The sequence below is a fragment of the Thermobia domestica genome, chromosome 11, assembly GCF_964235325.1.
Source record: "Thermobia domestica chromosome 11, izTheDome1.hap1.1, whole genome shotgun sequence".
Taxonomy (NCBI): domain Eukaryota; kingdom Metazoa; phylum Arthropoda; class Insecta; order Zygentoma; family Lepismatidae; genus Thermobia; species Thermobia domestica.
Genome location: NC_137464.1, coordinates 220,605,928 through 220,625,133, shown reverse-complemented (window position 1 = coordinate 220,625,133; position 19,206 = coordinate 220,605,928). Strand labels below are relative to the sequence as shown.

Genomic DNA, 19,206 nt, shown 5'->3' with positions numbered 1-19,206 from the left:
TGGAACGAATCACGCCAGGATAAACCTCGGTCTCCTCCCGTGCACACTTATTTTGGAGCAAAAGATTTTGTCATTTCACAATAAACTTATATGCTCATGTTGCAGGTTTTTTGCCGCGGATTGTACAACATATTGCCTATTGATATAAAGTATGAAGAAAATACGAAAAGGTTCAGACAAAAGTTAAAATTATTTCTATTAGAAAATTCTTGTTATACGATTGAGGAGTACGTAAATATCATGACAAGGTAATATTACTTTTACTCATGTAAATTTTTTGTACATATGACGCATGTTACACTTACTTGAGGACATTCCTCGTACTTGTAAGTTCATGCAAAAGAAATAAATACAATACAATACAATACAATATGGTTTGCGAGAGGAATAAATGGGAGTCGCGAAAGGAGGCGGAAAAACAAATAAAAATAATTACGATTTAGTAGCGGAAAAAATATTTTAAAGATTATTTTGAACTTCTTAAGTGTTATTTCTATTCCTACAACACAGGCTTACACACAAATACAAATATAAGCAAGCAATAAGCAGCAGCAGTCAAAAAGCTTATTATCTAGTTATATCATAAATACTGTTACAAAGTTTGGAGTGGCGCTGTAGGCATCCGGAGTGGCAGTGCTGCCTTCTGTGTATAAGGAAGATGCATGTAGTGTGTGTTTGACTGTTCATGACATATGTTGATATTGTACTGAGTTCTGATGGAGTGGGGCGATTACGAAAATCATGTGGCAGTAGTTGCACTACACAAGGTCGGGAAGACAGAAGGTGAGATTTTCAACCTCCTGAAACCCCTGCAAATCAGCAAGAGATTCATGTATCGCGCCATACAGCGATACACCGAGACTGGAACGGCAGCTCACCGCACAAGGAGTGGCAGACCACGAACGGTGCGAACCCCACAGGTCCAGAAAGCAATCGCAGCAAGAATTCGAAGAAATCCTGTTCGAACACAAAGTGTGATGGCTGCTGAGATGAACATCAGCAGAAACCCCATGTCTCGTGTGCTCAGGAGTGACCTACATCTACGAGCGTATAAGAGGCGGACTGGTCACTTTCTCACCCAAACATTAATGTCGCAGAGGGTCCTTAAATCAAAGAGACTGTTGCGGCGTTACGCCAACAATCTGCACAGAAAGATTCTGTTTACTGACGAAAAGGTGTTCACAATTGAGCAGGCCTACAACGCCCAAAATGACCGTGCGTATGCCACGTCATCTATTGCAGCTGCTGAGGCAGCTCCAAGGTTTCAGAGGGCACATCATCCTGCCTCAGTGATGGTTTGGTGGGGAGTGAGCTACTCAGGCACAACTCAGCTTCATTTTTGCGAACAAGGTGTTACAGGACACAGTGCTAACACCTATAGTGAAACCACTGTCTGCTACCATGTTCCCTTCCATGGAGAAAGGTGGGCCTTCCAGTAGGATTCTGCTCCAGTCCACAAAGCGAAAACAACCCAGGACTGGCTGGCACAGAACGTCCCCGACTTCATTTCTACCGCTGATTGGCCTTCTAGCAGCCCGGACCTTAACCCGTTAGACTACAAACTTTGGGCAGTCCTTCAGGCAAAGGTCTGCCATAAACGGCATCCATCTGTCGACAGTCTGAAACAATCCTTGACCCGAGCAGCGAACAATTTTCCCATGGACGTGGTGCGTAATGCCATTGACCAGTGGCCGGACAGACTTCGTGCCTGCATCAAGATCAAGGGGGGACATTTCGAAACATAATTCGTGCGTCAGGTGTACAACATATCAATATAAAACATGACCAAAATAAATTGCTTTGGTGTTAATACTCTCTGTACTATTCACATTCAAACTTGTGACAGTATCTATGATATAACTAGGTACAAAATCGACATTACTTATGGAGGTTGTGGCAAGCGGATGCGATAAAAAAAGTGTGTGTATGTGTGTGTGGAGGGGTGGGTGGGGGGGTCGTGTTATGAAACATGTTGACAAACCTTGCTCTACGGGTTAATATTTTAAAAATAAAATTCTACAGTTAACTTTGTACTGGTTTCTTTATAGTCATGTAACATATTTACGACGTTAAACAATAATCTTACTTTAATTAACATGAAAAAGGTAGTATTTTTCTGGCATTTTATTTCCATACCGATATATACGCCAAACAACATAAAACAATTTCGAACATTATCAACAAAACTATTTTCAACGTGAGCAACTATACTATAATTATTTCTGCTACGTTTCTTAGCTTGCTTATTTAGTTTTGTACATCGCTTAGAGTCTACTGTCCTAGTACAGAGATTCTCAAATTGCATCGTTGAAGATGTGTTTAGAGCCAATGTCTACTAGTTGGCAGGAACTTATTGAGAACAGGTGATTACTTGAGCTCTTCATAGTTTTACTGAAATACTCTACTGCATTCTACTCTATTGCATGATACTGACAGACAATGAAAATCTAATTGAGAACACACTCCGAAAAAACTGTTTTACAATTATGCTTATGATTAATATTATGTTTATTGTATATTATATAGTACTAACACAGGAATGTAATAATATAACATTATTTAGGAATATATGTTGTAAATTAATGGAAAGTTGTGAAAGGTAAAAGAGAGGAATACGGTTATCAACGTTTGTTTGTTGAAGTCTAGCAGATCTTTTCAGCACCGAAGTTACGTAGGACGTAACTCTACAGTTTAAGGTAGAATCCAAACCCAAGTAATATTTCAAATTTCAGTGCTATCCCACCGAAAATCGAACCTGAGATTGCGTATACCAAAGACGCGCACGCTAATAACTAAACCAGCAGGAAGGCCACATAGAGTTATAGAGTTTGCTAACTTCTGAGCTAGGAGAATGCCAGAAAGCATGAGTCCATGTGTGTCTTCAGGGTTAATGTTATTGCTAATCATAAGAAGAAGAAAGGGACGTTACAGTTACTGATTTATCGTTAGGTAATACTTTTGGTAGTTATATTATGGTGTAGCTGTATGAAAAAGCCAAAAATATTGTAATTATGGTGGGTAAATTCCTAACTTCTAAGTGTAATATTAACAGATGCTCATGTATAGGAAATAAAGTGGCTCTTGGAAACTTGTACATTTCCTTTTGGCCTAAGTTCAGTATAACTACTGGTCTGCTAATTATACTGTTTAACAAACAGTTACACGACATTGGTTACTTGAAGATCTCGATACATCATCCTATTATTATGTTCAGTATCTCATTGTTATTCAATAACTAACAATGGCAGCCGAATCCAAGGATTACTATTTCCAGAATTATTGCGGTGCAGCCATTAGAATTTTAAATTGAAAGGAATTTGTCACACGACAGTTTTGTATCTAGAATTTAGAAAAAGAATCTGTATGCTGAAGTACATACTAACAATAATATATTATAATCAGTTTTCAAGCACGTCGATCAAAATGTTCGACAAATGTACGAATTGTTTCAGACAACGTGACAAAGGTTTCTGTCTTTCTGGCTACCGTCATTGTTACAGGTATAAGGTCCGAGATTACTATGCACGTGTTTGTGTTAAGACAAACCATAATAACACATTGTTCATAAACAGGATAAGAAGTGATTGTCAGTGAGCAAACTTCACATCGCATGGGAAACTTTTGGAGATTTCTATTTGGAAAACGAACTCTTTCTCAAATGGATATGACTAATTATGGACCTGAGCTTCAACAAGAACCTCAACATGTTCAGTTTACTCTCGTGGAGGTAAGACTTCTGAAAATAATGGGACATACGAACAACTCTGTAGCCAGTGTTGGTCGAAAATGGTGTAAGAGAACAAAATGGAAGTACTGTGGGACAGTGGAAACCTGAATGAAGGGAAATATGCCAACAGCGTAAAAACTACCTTACCGATGGTTACTAGAACAACACTGTTCAACAAATCTTGGCCAACCACCTAGCTTCAAAAGGTCATATTCTTACAAGCGTACATAGAACATTTTAATGCTTTGGTTCAAAATAAAGACCCTAACCTTTTGTCTTCCAAGTAACATTATTCTGTTACTTTCATGTAAGTCAAATGTCTCCAAGTATCAATTTTTTTTTTTTTTTTTTTTTTTTTTTTTTTTTTTTTAATCTTGAAGTTAATTTGTAGATATCTTATTATTTTCCATTTCATGCTTTGCAAGGCCACGTTTCTGGTTTCTTCTAAATACATGCCTAAATACAAACCACATAACGCTTTTATTTCATTGCTCTTTCTTTGTCTCATTGTTCAAGGGAGAAAATGTTGCTTGTTCATCCTGACACTAAAATTTTCCAATGCTCCTATATTTATTCTTTTGGCGGCAGAATGTATTTTTTGTGAGTAAACTCATCCCGTACCAAAACGAGTGTTATCAGCTTTGTCAATCAGCCTCGGTGTATCATTCGCTGTAGGAGTGGAAGTGTCGCCTCAGAGGGGCTGAGAAATTTAAAAAAAAATCAATTGTTTAATACAAAAAAAAAAAAAAAAAAAAAAAAAAAAGGATTTGCTCTTTTGTCTCTAAAATACTATGCAGACGACACACACGAAATATCCACGAAAATGTTCCTTGTGAAGTTCCCGTAAGATTCTATTTGTATTACTGTCATATGATCAGTACAGTTTGACTACAGGCTTATAGCCCTGAAATCTCGTAAAACGATACGCCACTGACTTAAGCCAGATTTTCAGCAAATTGTGTATTATTTTCAAACGCGTGTCAGTTAGTCCTGAACTGGCATTTGAAACAAAAAGCAGGATACGCAAAATAGAAAAGATATGACAATTTTTATAATGAACATTTTCGTGTGTGTCGGCTGTAAAGTCTCATGGGAATATGAGGGAAAATTCTATCTTTTTAAATAAAGAAAGTTAATTTTTTTTAAAATTTAGCAATCTCTCTGAGGAGAACACATCTTCTGAAAGTCTGTTCTATTTTGTGTGCATCATGCTTCTTGTTTCAAATGTCTTCGCCAATTAGGGACTGACTTACAGACGTCTGAAAGTAACTACGCAATTTGGCAAAAATAAGCCCTGCAGTGCCTGCCTTACATTCTGAAAGGGGGTAATTGTTCGAACAACAACAATATTAGTTTGATTTAACGATACACAAAAAGTGAAAATGTGGATGACTGGAACGGAAAACAAACCCCGGATCTTCCATCTAACATACCGATGCGTTAACCACTACACCACACAGTCCGCTTCCCAGAACAGCCACACACTCTCTCATTCTTGAAGTCGGTGCTCTTTACTTAGACCACATGGTTTGTACAATCTAGATATTGTGCTTGGACAATTCAATGTCCCTATCCATCAATTTAATTTAATTCCGATTGTGGGTATGGCTGTCCAAAGAACGGTACTGTAGTGGTTAACGCATCAGTGCAGTACGTTGCAGACTATAGTTCGATTCTCAGATAAGTCGTCATCAATACATACATTAGTTTGAATCCAATTACATGAGAAAAAGGTTTCCTCAAAGTAACACAAATAACATCACTTTCTCTTTATCTGAAACAAACTTATTTTATGAAAAATGTTTTAATACGGAAAGTGGTTGAGGAGGAACAAAAATACACTACTTGATTAATCAAAATAGTCACCATATGCAATTACACACCTTTGTCATCGTTCAGCCAACAATGGGATTCCGCGGCAAAACAAGTCGGGACTCTGTAATGCGAAGACGACCTCAAAACTGCACCGCTCGTTATCAGGGAAGGTCTTCCTTTTCAAGAAGTGATCGAGGTACCGGAAGATGTGGTAGTCAAGAGGGAGAGACAATAACAGAATATGGTGAGTCACACTGTAACTCATGGGGAGTCTCAACCGTCCTTTGAGCGACATGTGGGCACGAATTGTCGCCCAACATGTGGACTCTTCGATTGATAGGATGCTTCCGGACCAGTTTAGGCTGCATTTTATGGAGTTCAAGACTGTAATGATCCACAGTGATGGATTTGTCTTGACGAAGAAAGATATGATGGATCCCAGCAATCATAACAGCAGCAACACATTCCGTGGATAGAGGAGTGGTTTGGAACACCTGTTCTGAACGTTGATCACAACCCAATACTGTCTTGACCATTTACAATTGTCGTAGGAGATACATATTTTTCAACAGAAGTAACAGTCTGATGCAGGAAATCTTTCAAGTAATTCCATGCACCCAACAAGCTGCACACCTCCAGACGGTGATACTTGTAGGTCGGTGTCAACTTATGTGTCCTACCTTTCCCCCTTTCCGATTGCACGGAGCCGCCGAACGACAGTTGTATGGTGTATGCGTAACTCATCTACAATTGCATGAAGCCACCGAACGACACTTGTATGTGGTGTATGTGTAATTCATCTACAATTGCACGAAACCGCCGAACGACAGTGGCATGGTGTATAACTTGTCTAACAATTGCACGAAGCCGCCAAACGACAGTAGTATGGTGTATGTGTAACTTATCTACAATTACACGGAGCTGACGAACGACAGGAGTATAGTTTATGTCTAACTCGTCTGTAATGGTATGAACACTTCCTTAAGGGTCGCTTCCTCGAGGAGCTCATTTGAACATGATATTGGTCAATCCCCACGGGGCTCGTTTTCCAATGCTGCGTTACCGGAACGAAATTTGACGAACAATGGTGAATGAAGCGTTCTCTCACCATTTCTCAAATGCATTTTTATTTATTATTACTTTTTCAGTTTGAATTCGTATAGAAAAATCACTCGCAACTGTATGTTCTCCATGATGCACTTTCATATGAATCTGTCCAATAACGCACTGCCTTCTGATTGTACAGATACTCCAGCCTATTTGATGAATGTGTACTGAGTTTGTGTCGTAAGACGCGTGACCTTAGTCCATTCCTATGTTGTGTTGCTGAGGTGAGTTTCCCTCACTAGACGTGAAAGCGGACATTTCATTCGCATAAACATATATTTTTTTTTTCGCACAAACTTATCTTATTATCTTTATTTACTTACCTTCATATACATTAATTACCACACTTTGAACTTTGGAGCTGACATCGTTCGTTAAAAAATATACGTAAGTGTATGTTGATGCTTCACGGAAGTACCACATGAAGGGGAATTCACAATCATTGGATACTATTGGCTCATTATTACACGTTTCATTACCTGAAAAAAGAAAGTTAATGTAAGGAAAATTATACTACAATCGCAGCACAGTCCATTTAACCAATACTAACATTCATGAACGAAATTAGTAAAATGTCCATCTCCATGACCAATGCGAAGCCGAATTGATTCATGGAAATAGTATGCTAATCTGTACTAGAGGGGGCCTATCGACTCAGCTCAAGGACGACTATTAAACCCTGCACGTACAAATATTAAAAACATTGCAATCCATTGACTAAAATAATTATGCAATTTTTCTTAAATGTAAAAACAAACACTGACTTATTACAAGTCAGTGAACTGAAGTTTTAATACATTCCGTTCACATGCTTTCCTAAAATGCATTGATTATTTGAAAATCGTTACTCATTGGAAAAAGAGCAATATTCACCACTATGCAGTGATTATTTCCTTTTACTATTATTTTCGCCCTAATCCTATAGTCTTCTATGGTGACAATTGATGTAAACCAGTATTGCATCATTTCCGATCCGTGAAAAGATGACAGTAGAAAAAAGCCTCAATCACAGTGAAGGAAAATAAAGAAACGCAGTGATGAGTATTCTTCTTCTTTTTACCGAAACGTAACGCACCAAATGCCAACTTCAACAACTCATTACATTTCTATTTACACACTGGCAAGTGTAATCACATAAGCAAGTTGGAACCCGTTTATTTATTTATTTATTATTATTATTATTATTATTTATGGCACAGACTAGAAGTGGAACTTTCTATTAATCTACGGAAAACGTCTTATTTGTCACTATAGCACACATACCTACAATTCTGGATAAATTCATGTTTAAAAATACATTCTATATAGTGAAACACTTAGCTAATGGTAATGGCAGAGCCACTCCTTTTGAACCAGTTGGCGAAATATAATAATATATTAGGGCGACTAATATGTTTGCCGAGTGAAATTTGTTTAAATTCCATATATATAAAAGCATTTTCTTTCTAAATTTATTTATTTATTTATTTTCAGTTTGGGTAGTTCCTGAAGTAATTTTGAAAGCAGATAATTTGTGGTAAATACGAGCAATTTGATTCCAATCTACGTGTACATATAAAATGGATCACTTGTCTTGAAATGCCGTTGTAACACTAAAACTAACAGACACAAAACTCTGCAATTTTGTAGGATGGAAATATCGAAAGGGGGACACTGTTTAACATACTTTGCGATACCACTGTATTAACAGTGTTGTCAACCAAACTTTTTTTCAAGTAACACTGCGTCAAATTATTACATATTTCAATCAACAAACCAAAAGCGCCACAATATCACAAACATCCACATTTTGGAGGTCTCTCCAGCACAAATAGCGCAACTGAGTCGGACGGGGCAATTTACATCCAAAGCATTAAAGATTCATCCTATAAATTGGGTTTAGAACATGTCACATTAAATAAAATGCGTATTCTAAGGGGAAGAGAGTTCATAATTTGTCAAAAACAGAGTAACCCAGGACCCACTCAAGTTAGGAAGACGAAACTCGCAAAACAAACTCATCAAGAATGAATGAGAAAACGTGTCCCAACGTTTATGAAAATTCCGTTTTTGAGGGGAGGGGCAATTTCTATATTTTTTTTCAACACACATACACACACAAAAAATGGTATTGAGGTTATTTTATCATCACGGAAAACAGTAGAATTGCTTGAAAAAAAAAAAATTTAAACATGGTTAGCACTTGCGTCAAGCCGGGTTTTTATTAAGTCACTTTCCTTAAAATATTCTGCTAATAGAAGGAAAATAGGCGGAGAATCGAACAGAGACGAAGAGGTGTGCTGTTTACTGCATTATTTCACTTCTTTTTATCAAAGAAATTATGACTCTCGTCTACTGGAAGAAAGTAAGTTTGTGTGTGTTTTCCTTCTCAGTTGGGACAGGGAGAGAGACAAAATTTGGTCGACTCTGAAAAATCTTACTCAAAATACAAATTCAAGACGGCTTACCTGTTATATTATATACTTCATGTTTCAACTCCTTACAAAAAGTAAATGGTGGTGATCCATCACAACTAATTTTTAGATCTAACATATCTCCATGTTTTAACCAGTTGGTTCCACTAACAGTAATATTACTCAGCGGCACTAGGGAACAAATGAAAGTAAATAGTTAGATTTGTAAACAACTAGGCTACTTAAATTAAATAAATAAAACTAATGTTCCATCAATGTTGTGTTTCATTTGAACTGACGTTTCAGAGACAACTGGCAGTCTTTATCATCAGAGTTGGACTATTGGAAAATGTTCTACAAATTGTACTATAATTTTAGTTGTTACATGCTATAATTTTGTTTCTCAATCGTACGAACTCAAAATTTCATGAACATGAATTTTCACTCACTCAGACTATCAATGCTATGAACTCGCCTACATACATGGTAACAAAATATCCGACTACGTGACAAAGTCCACTGGTCACCAATATAACAGATTATGAGAAAAAGCGGAAAGGCTATTACTCACAGCAAAAAATATGTATGAGTGATTCCATTTCAAATCGTCCAGGGTGGTCCACACGACTGTCTCAGATTTAGTTTATTTTTTAAAATAAGAAACTACATACAAAATTATTAGACCCATATTTTTTCTTTTTGCTGAAAAAAATTTTTTCTTCGATATACAGCCTTCCAAAATGGCTGCTCTCCTCCCGGATTGCTCGGAAAACTGAAAAACATGTCAAATTAAAAATTTTATTGTAGAAAAACGAGTGTACTTGGTAACATAATCGCAATAGCAGGAAGAGTATAAAGTTGTATGTTTCGGTGGAGGGCCAAAATTCGTCTATTGGTCCAATAGGAATCGCGTAATTCACTCGCAATGTTGCCAACTTTGGTGAAATTTTTGATAACTTTAAACATTTTTTCTGTCCTGACGAGCACTATCAACCATCTGCTTCTAGCATCGAAATCTACTCTATAAGGTCTCTTGAAAATGTAAAGGACTTATGTTTCTGATTATTACATCTCACGTTATAGCATGATGAAAAGCTGAAAATTTCATTAAGACGCCATGTCTGGACGCTATTTTCTCAAAAAAAAAAAAAAAAAAAAAAAAAAAAAAAAAAAAAAAAAAAAAAAAAAAAAAAAAAATGAATTTTTTACATGTATTGGAGAAGTACCTAATAATTTAATATCCGTTAACCGTTCATGCGGCTGCAGTCCCTAACATTCGCAATTAATTATTGAAATTTCGATTTTTGTACTTGAAATGTAAATATTTCCTATGGGCATTTAGATCCTATACACAAGGCGAATTGAAAAGGAGTATGAAAATTTTGAGAGATGAATCCTGACATTAAATCCAGTAGAAAAGTCCCTATAAACATGAGTCGAATTCCGCTTCGTTTTCGAGTTACAGGGTTTCCAACTCGGGACAATGGAAAATAAAATATATATTTCGCGTTAAATCAGAAACTGTGTGTTAAAGCTTTGATAAAGTTTAGAAAGTCGATTTGTATCAATATGAGGATTTTTACGTGCGTTGCAATTCGGTTGGCAGTGTTGCCAACTTGGTAGAACTTTTATTTGTTTCCAAATGACACTTCGCTAAAACAAGAAAAAAAAAAAAAAAGTTGGGATTCATACCATTCCCTTAACAATATACCTAATAAGTAGCTTATTGAATAACCATTATTTACATTCTACCTTTAGAGATTGGATAGATACTGCGCTCCGTGAAAGGAGATTGATTAGATATCGAAGGTAATTATTCAGTTCCATGTAAATGTGGCCTAATATACACTGGAGAAACGAGTCATATTACGAATATATAACATACATATGCTATTAAATCAACCCAAAAAATCAGCATTAGCACATTACGTATTAGAAGAAAAACAAAGTTTTGTTTGGAACGAGACAAAGGTTTTAAATTAAGTGAATTTTGAAAAACGTTATTACAATAAAAGACGAAGAAAAATAAATAAATAAATAAATAAATAATAATAATAATAATAATAATAATAATACGATAAGAAAACGATTATACATAACTGAAAAATAAAATTAAAACAATGAAAAATTAAAATTATACCATAACCTTCATTAAATTAGTGGAACTCTGATGATAAAGATGCTAAAGCTAACCTTTGAAACATCTGGATGGAACACGATGAATTTCTGGTAACAAAAACGAATTAACTTGAGCTGATTAAGAACGGTATTAAAATTACACGTTAATATGTAGTATTTGATTACATTAATATTTAAATGTTTATACTTTATATTGTATTTTATTTCTTTTTACGGCATCAGAAAATTATATAATCGATCTACATCAAAATTTAATACATTTGGAACATTATATTGATTTCTAAAATTTTTAAATTTCTACTGGGTCTAATTTTCTATTAACCCTAGGAACACCAAGGTATTTTTGGGTTACATGGAACACCAAAGGGGGGAGGGGGACTCTGAGGTCCACAGCATAAAGGTCATTATTTCTCACGGAAAATAATTTATCTTGTCTGATATGAACTTGGGATGTCTAAGACATCATATATTTTTATTCTCTATTATTAACTGGTTTCTAAGTACAATGTTGCCAACTATATGTGTGTAATTGTTTAAGTTACCATTTTTTATTTATGTCAGTAACTATGACCTATTTATTTTATTTGTTTGTGTAGAAAAACAGTCAAACAGATCAATAGCGACTTAGGACAGTGTAGTATGTGTACAAAGACGGCTTCTAAAATAATTTTGGTGATGGGGCAGTAAAGTGGGGTAAAATGGGGAAGAGTGGGGTATACTTCAGTATTCCAATGAATTCAGGATTAATCTTTTATAATTCCATCCCGTTTATCCTTGGAATGGCGAAATTCTTTTAAATTTTGCTTCCGCGAAAAGATAGACAGTGTGAGGGACATTCATTAGACACTATAGGGGATGTCACCAGAGAAGCAGTGTTGCCAACTCAACATAAGTTACAATTTTTCTAGTAGCACAATGTCAGGATTTTGCGCCTATGGAATGCACATGTAAAATGTAAGCAAACAAGCTTCGACCTGTCAGTCAGTTTTGTAAACTAACACCACTACAACATCATGAATATTATAAGGGATTCATTGCAAGAAACGTACCACTGCTTCCATTTGTTCCATTTGCTTTATGAAATAAAATGTTCAAATCACTATCTTTTGCATCCAAATCTGACAGGGTTATTTCCACCTTGCTGTATTCGAACTCACTACCTTCTATGTCAGATTCATTTAAAAGTTCTTTAAGTTCTTTCTCAATTGAACTTTGGCGAAGAGCATGATTTGCCATTGTTCCAATCCTGCTGCAGATTCCCACATACAGTCACAGAATAACGAACTGACAATTTCCTATGAAATATGTCTCTTCAGTTAGTGTTGCAGGATGCTGCTTGTAGATTCTATGATTAAAAATACCTGATAACACCAGAGGTGCAGCAGCATAGTTCTTTCCAATCACTATTGAAACTTGACACTCTCTCTCTTTATATATATATATATATATATATATATATATATATATATATATATATATATATATATATATATATATATATATATATATATATATATGTGTGTGTGTGTGTGTATGATTATAATATACAGTGTTAGCAGGTTACAAGGAATAAACTAATGTGCAGTTGGCGACACTGTACCAAAATAATACATCAGGATGACCCTGCATGTTGTAATACCAAGATTGTTTCAAAGGAAAATTAAATAAATAGCCAAAACATTGGAATGTAGTAGTAGCGTGTGCAGTGAAAACCCCTTAGTTCTACCAAGGAAGGGGGAAGGGGGGCTCTGAGGCCCACAGCACTTCATTTATAAATAGAGAAAACAAAACACTAAAAACTAAGCAAGTACGTTTTATGATGAATGGGATCAAGCTTGACAATACCAATTTTTTTTATGCAATTAGAAATGTTACAAAATGTAACAAAACTAATTTGTGGGCCTCCGAGCCCCCCCCCCCCCCCCGGTGTTCCTAGGGATAACAAAATGCCGTATACACTGTATACTACGTATACTACTGTTTCAATCAAAACAACAGGGTATTACTAACAGAAGGTCACCATAGGTAGGACCTCTTACGGTTAAAACTTCCATTGTTGGCAGAGAAAATATCAATTCAAGATTATTTTACACCACAGCTTTTCCTTAAGCTTACTCCTACTTTTTAATTTTAGTATATACAATGAAGATGATGAAAAATTCAGAGAGTACGACAGATATCATCTGGAAAGTGCTATCACATAAACTACATAGGTAATAAATATTTTCATGATCTTATCTTTGGTATAATCTTAAATTTGAGTGCCCAACAATTATGATGCCGTAGCCTGTGCACTCAAATTTCTAGCTTATAAGAAAAGGTTTAGAAAAAGTTATAGTTTATATAACAGCATTTTGTAGATACTATACGTGGCTCACTTTTTACATTTTGAATATTCTTCATTCTTTTAAATTATTTTCTGATTTTTTTTTTTTTTTTTTTTTTTTAAAGTGGGGCGAGCTTAGCGAAACGCTTCAAGTTTTCCGATATAAAGAGTTTCTTTTACCTTACTTTAAAATCTTTTTTTCCCTTCATGACTGTATATAAAACTACATGAACTGATTGACATAAAATAAAGAGGTACTTTGGTTGACGTGTAAAGTTGAAATTCGGCAGGATTGTAGCTTCTCGGGACTACCCAACAGAAAAATTGCCAAAAGTGAATATTTCTAACTTTTAGGAGGGTTTAAAGGGGGGATGAAGAAATTCCCCATGCTATTTAAATGGGTTTTAACTTATAACCTCATATTTTAGGTACTTGGAATTGGAACAACAACTTGAAATTCGGCATGCTTGTACATTTTCTATAGGATTATTTAACAAAATCATTAAAAATAAAATTTCCAACTTTAGAGTGTTTTTTCGCAGCACTGAAAAATCTTTCTCACGTAATTTATATGGGACATCATCTACGCCCCAAAATGTTCAGATACTTCAGGTAGGATTAAAATAATGAAATTTAGCATGATTGTAGCCTTCCGGGACTAACTCACAGGGAAATTGTCAAAAGTGAATATTTTTAGTTTTTAAGGGGTATAAAGGGAGGATGAAGAAATTCCCATGTTATTTAAATGGGCATTTCCTTGGGATACGAAATCTTATCTTTTAGGTAGTTAAAATAGGAAAAGAAACTTGAAAATCGGTACAATTGTGGGTTTAAGATGTGCGAGGCCGTAGGCAGAACAAAAGTGGTGTTCGGGGCTAAAGCCTCCAGGTGGCCAAATTCAAGAAATATTAACAGCAATTGCAAGAAATTCACTGTTGATGCAAATACTGGCACACAAGAGATGCGAGGTCGTACGCTGAGCAAACACTGATGTCTCGCGGCTCGCCCCCAGCCAGCAGAACGCTAGTCTTCTATATAAAACTACATGTTTTGAGACGTCTATTTCTTAAAATTTCTACACTACAAACACTAGTTCTAAGCTCCTAATACAGCGTACCTGGATAATTGATAGTTCACTGATTTCACAATTATCTTAAACAACATAGGTAAAGATTTGGAACTAAATTTACAACAAAGCGAGTGGTTACTGAGTTATGTTTTCAACGTACTTACCTCTTCCAGTAATTTTTTTAAAGAAATAACCATACGTTTTATTTGGATCCGCGGGAATAACACTGGAATTAAGGCATGGAGATGGGATATCAGTATAGGTATTACTGATCCTGTCAGGGTTATTCCACAAAGCATTCACGTCGTTCGACGGTTCTTCCGTAGAACTGGTGGTGGGAGTTTCTGGTGTAGTTCTAGTTCTGTTACTAGATATCGCAGTGACATTTAACGGAGCTTCCGTAGATTCTGAAGAGTTTCCAAAGGATGCCACCACCAGTGTCTCAACATCGTAGTCTTTGTCTTCTTTAGTGAAGTTGAAAAGAAAAGAATGATTTAAAGACTGTCCATAATACACGCAGTCAACAAACCAGTAGGATATAACTTGAGCACCACTACTCTGAAGGTACATTAAATCAGGCTTATGCAGTTCAATAAGTACTTCAGATTCCTCAGTGACAGATACATATGGTTTCTTTCTTTTCACACCACCTTGTTTTATTGCCAAATCACCATTCAATCGTTCTGCAATAAAAGAAACAGCCGGAGTCAGTATTTCAATTCAAAAAGAGTGTCTGGAATTCATAATTTTGAGAGTCTCTGTAGAAAATATACATATACTAGAAAGAATACCCGATAATGATACTAGTAAAAAAGTATTCATGCTTAGGTAAATTTCTAACTGCGCTTTTTATACTAATTTTATGATACTGATTCCAACGGAACTATTTTAAAACTTATCCGTACCATAGCGTTATGAGAGAATTGATCTCAAAGTTGGGGTCTCAACTGTTGAGAGCGTGAAATAAAAATGTCTTCGTTTATATTCATAGCCAGTACTAAACATTGAGGACTGCGCCCGTAGATACTCGGGACGTCCCGCTTCCACGGGAATAAACGTGTGTGTGCGTGGCAAAAACCTATTTCAACTGCCTACTGTGGTTTTTCTAAGATGCATACTTAATATTTAGCAAAGATAAAGGCATTTGAACTTAGCATTCCGGCATTATATATATATATTTATTTAATACAAATTAATTGAAAGGATTCTGTCTCCTCTTTCTTCGGTGTGTATTATTACGCTCTGCAGTTAAACTTATGACATGATGGAGGGATTTTCGCTCTGAAAAATTACATAACTCGAATAAAATATATTTTAAAATGAAAATCTATACCATTTCATTTCATACTTCGAGTTATGTATGAAAGAATATGCTAAAATGTTCCTCCCGAAAAATGTCCACCACAAATTCACGTATTCTGGGATCGAACCAGGGACCTTTCTCATCAAAAATAAGCGCTTTACTGCTTACGAGGAAGGCTTATAAACCGTGCTAGCTGAATTTTGATGAAAATTAGTGACAAGATTCAGTTTGAGTTGCTAAGTAACGTAGTAATAGTCACTCGATGCGCAAATGCTTCGTTGAGCTGCTACATCGACGCCATATTGAAATCCAGTAGGCAATGTGGAAGAATACCCTTTTACCACAAAAATTAAAAAAAAAAAAAAAAAAAAAAAAAAAAAAAAAAATTGGTAGATCTGACTTCACCACTGTAAACCGGGATAGAGCATCTATATGTGGGAATACTTCCAGTGCATGATCGCCATCTTGAAAGGCGCCATATTAAATCGTGGTCAAATATGATAAATGGCAAGGGGGTCATGTGGGGTATCAAATAGCACTGGAATTTACTCCTGAATCCATTTCCGTAACCAAAGTTTACATATCTGTTTTCACTTTAGAGTTAAGAGCTCTCTCACCCACAGAAACATATAAAAACTGTGTTATGAAATGCGGTCGTGCGAGCTGTTGCAAGGTTTCAATTAATGCAGAAGTAGTCATTTGATGTACAATAGCCACTATACCAATCAGATCTTGAGCCTAGTGAGAGAAATTGTTAATTAAATTGAAATGCCTGTAGTGCAAAATGGAATAGCAGCACTGTAACAAATTATACCTATTTCGAATCTCTCTCTCTCTCTCTAATGTGTGTGTGTTGCGATCATGCATAGCATTTAAATGCTGCAAAATAAGTTAGGTACAACGGCACATATGACTTACAAGCATATGTCTTGAAGTTGTTAGAAAATTAATAGAAAAATAATAGAAAATTTATTAGAAAAATAATATAAACTGGTGAACATAAGCAAATATTAGTCTAACCTACTAACCTTTTGCTCTTCAGTTGTGATGATGGAAATCTATAACGAAATGATTAGCATACAGCATCGTGGAGCAGTACGAATACTTAACGAATGCACTTTCGTCACATTCTTCATGACCACAGACTATTTTCTACTTGCAACATAGTCTCCAGAACATTTGTAAATGGACCAACTCTTGCTCCTATGACGTACCCACATTTCTGCTATGCATATGCAAGCATGTCCTTTAGAACTGGCGCACAAAATTGATGATACACAACAGAATGCATTTTCATTATGAAAATTCTGTCATATAACTTGTTCAGTGTACCACAAACAATGAATTTGTGTCGAAAATAATCCTCAAGTCTCCGAATTACCAGCTTATACTGACTGAAAAAAGTATACATCAAGAGGCTGAATAAATTTGGTCTTTGGGAGTATAACTTCAGCATGAATGTTTTTCCCATGCAACAATTCTCGCACGTCTTCACCCGTCTGTCATCTCCACGAGTCAAACAACAGCGGGGAATCTTCTTTCACATCAGGAATAAACATGTCTTTTAGCCACCGTTTGATGTGTTCGCGAGTGAGTTTACCTGATTTGCTTGCATCAATAACAATGTTGAAAGATGTCTGTTTAGCTAACTGTTGTTTCACTTTGGGTCCGAACACGCCTTTAGGCTCCTGGAAACATACATACACACACACACACACACACACATATATATATATATATATATATATATATATATATATATATATATATATATATATATATATAGAGTGTGTGTGTGTGTGTGTAGGTGTGTGCGTGTGCCTAGCCGTGCTGAGGAAATGTGAATTTAGATGGTGTATGCATGGGACACTGATGCCAATAACTGACCAACTACTGTAGTATGTTTCTCACCCATTTCTGACAGAGTTCTACCAGAGGTCATTTCGTACTCAAACTTAGACTGATCATGATCAGTATTAAAGACGCATTCACTGTTGTGCGGTTTCTCATGTATTATTTTATTAATTTTAATCACAAAATTTTGGGCATTAACAAGTAATTCACCTTCGTTTTCATCATCTTTCTTCGTTACAAATTGAGTAATCCTTCGTGAGCGAATCCTGTGCTCTTTTTTAAAATTTGTTCATGAAACTACGACAAGCACGCAACGGACAGTTCAATTTCCTCGTTGTCAGTAACATGCATGATTTGAAATGATAGTCATGGATCGTAAGTCCTTTAGTGCGATAAATGTTTAATGTCTTTAGTACTTCGTATTTTAGTAGTGACATGATATGAGAGCGAGGAGGTTTGTTATGGAACTTCAAAGCCTTATACACAAATGCCGTATTGCACTTGAATTTCTTCGCTGCAGCTGCAACAGTGTTGCGTTTTCCATTCCTTTTCAATAATGCAACGTGCTCCTGAATTTGTTTGTATTTGTTGACGACAGCTTCTGATACACGTACAGATTTTGTCACCTCATACTCGCTCGTAGAAGGCTCCTGTCACTAATTGATGGACTAGTTACCTGTTCCAAATCCATTTCATTTGTCGAATCTTCATGTTCACTCTCTGTGTCAGTGTCTACATCTAATGTGTCACTAACTGTTAGAGAAACGTCACCATTATATTTGCTTGCTATCATTGCAAGCAATGTATCTGCAAATGTCTTATCTTCTACCCCATTCTAACTCACGACACTATATTTTTCCACCACTACTTGATTTAAAATGTTGACTCCGCTTATCGGATTAATTGTTCGCATTTTATGCACGGAATGAATGTTTTACTGGTCCAACAAATGAGTTCGTACCGAACGTCACACGCCTGCCCGCACCAAAATTGCTGTACTACTACCGTTTGTCATTCGAGGACAGACACCATACACCTCACTGCACACCCATGTTGCAATTGCTGTAGAAAAGCACTCTAAACTCTGCGTGCTATGTCTTAAAACCTTAAAAAATAATCTAAAGTTAAGAGAAGAAATAAGTCTACTTTGTCGGTTTTTAATAATACGGAGTACAATATTGGGGATATTCACATTCCCATAGAGTATTTCAAACACAAAAAAAGAGCCATACATATCATCGTGAGTGTTAAAGCAAATGAATAAACATGTCCCAAAATGACTTTCTTGAGTTGTCAAATACGTAATTTAAATAACAAATAAATCCTCGGACTTTAAGGACCATCTGTTACAATTAGTTACTTATCACAGTTTCGATACGAAAACTGGTCATGCCCTTATTATAAGTGAGGTTTTATCGTTGAAGGTGGAAAGATGCAGATATTTAATTATTTAATATTGAAGGAAAAAACAAG

The 19,206-nt window shown here is 35.9% G+C and overlaps 1 protein-coding gene across 1 annotated transcript in view; it reads right to left on the bottom strand.

Annotated features, from left to right (window-relative positions):
- The window catches only part of LOC145664764 (uncharacterized), a 64,942-nt gene that overhangs the window by 14,984 nt on the left and 30,752 nt on the right, over positions 1-19,206 (bottom strand). The window contains exons 4-6 of the mRNA XM_081731707.1: positions 14,741-15,259; positions 9,097-9,234; positions 6,973-7,128 (exon numbers count right to left, since the gene is read on the bottom strand). Of these exons, the coding sequence (XP_081587833.1) occupies positions 6,973-7,128; positions 9,097-9,234; positions 14,741-15,259 (813 nt within the window). The remainder of the gene's footprint in view (positions 1-6,972; positions 7,129-9,096; positions 9,235-14,740; positions 15,260-19,206) is intronic.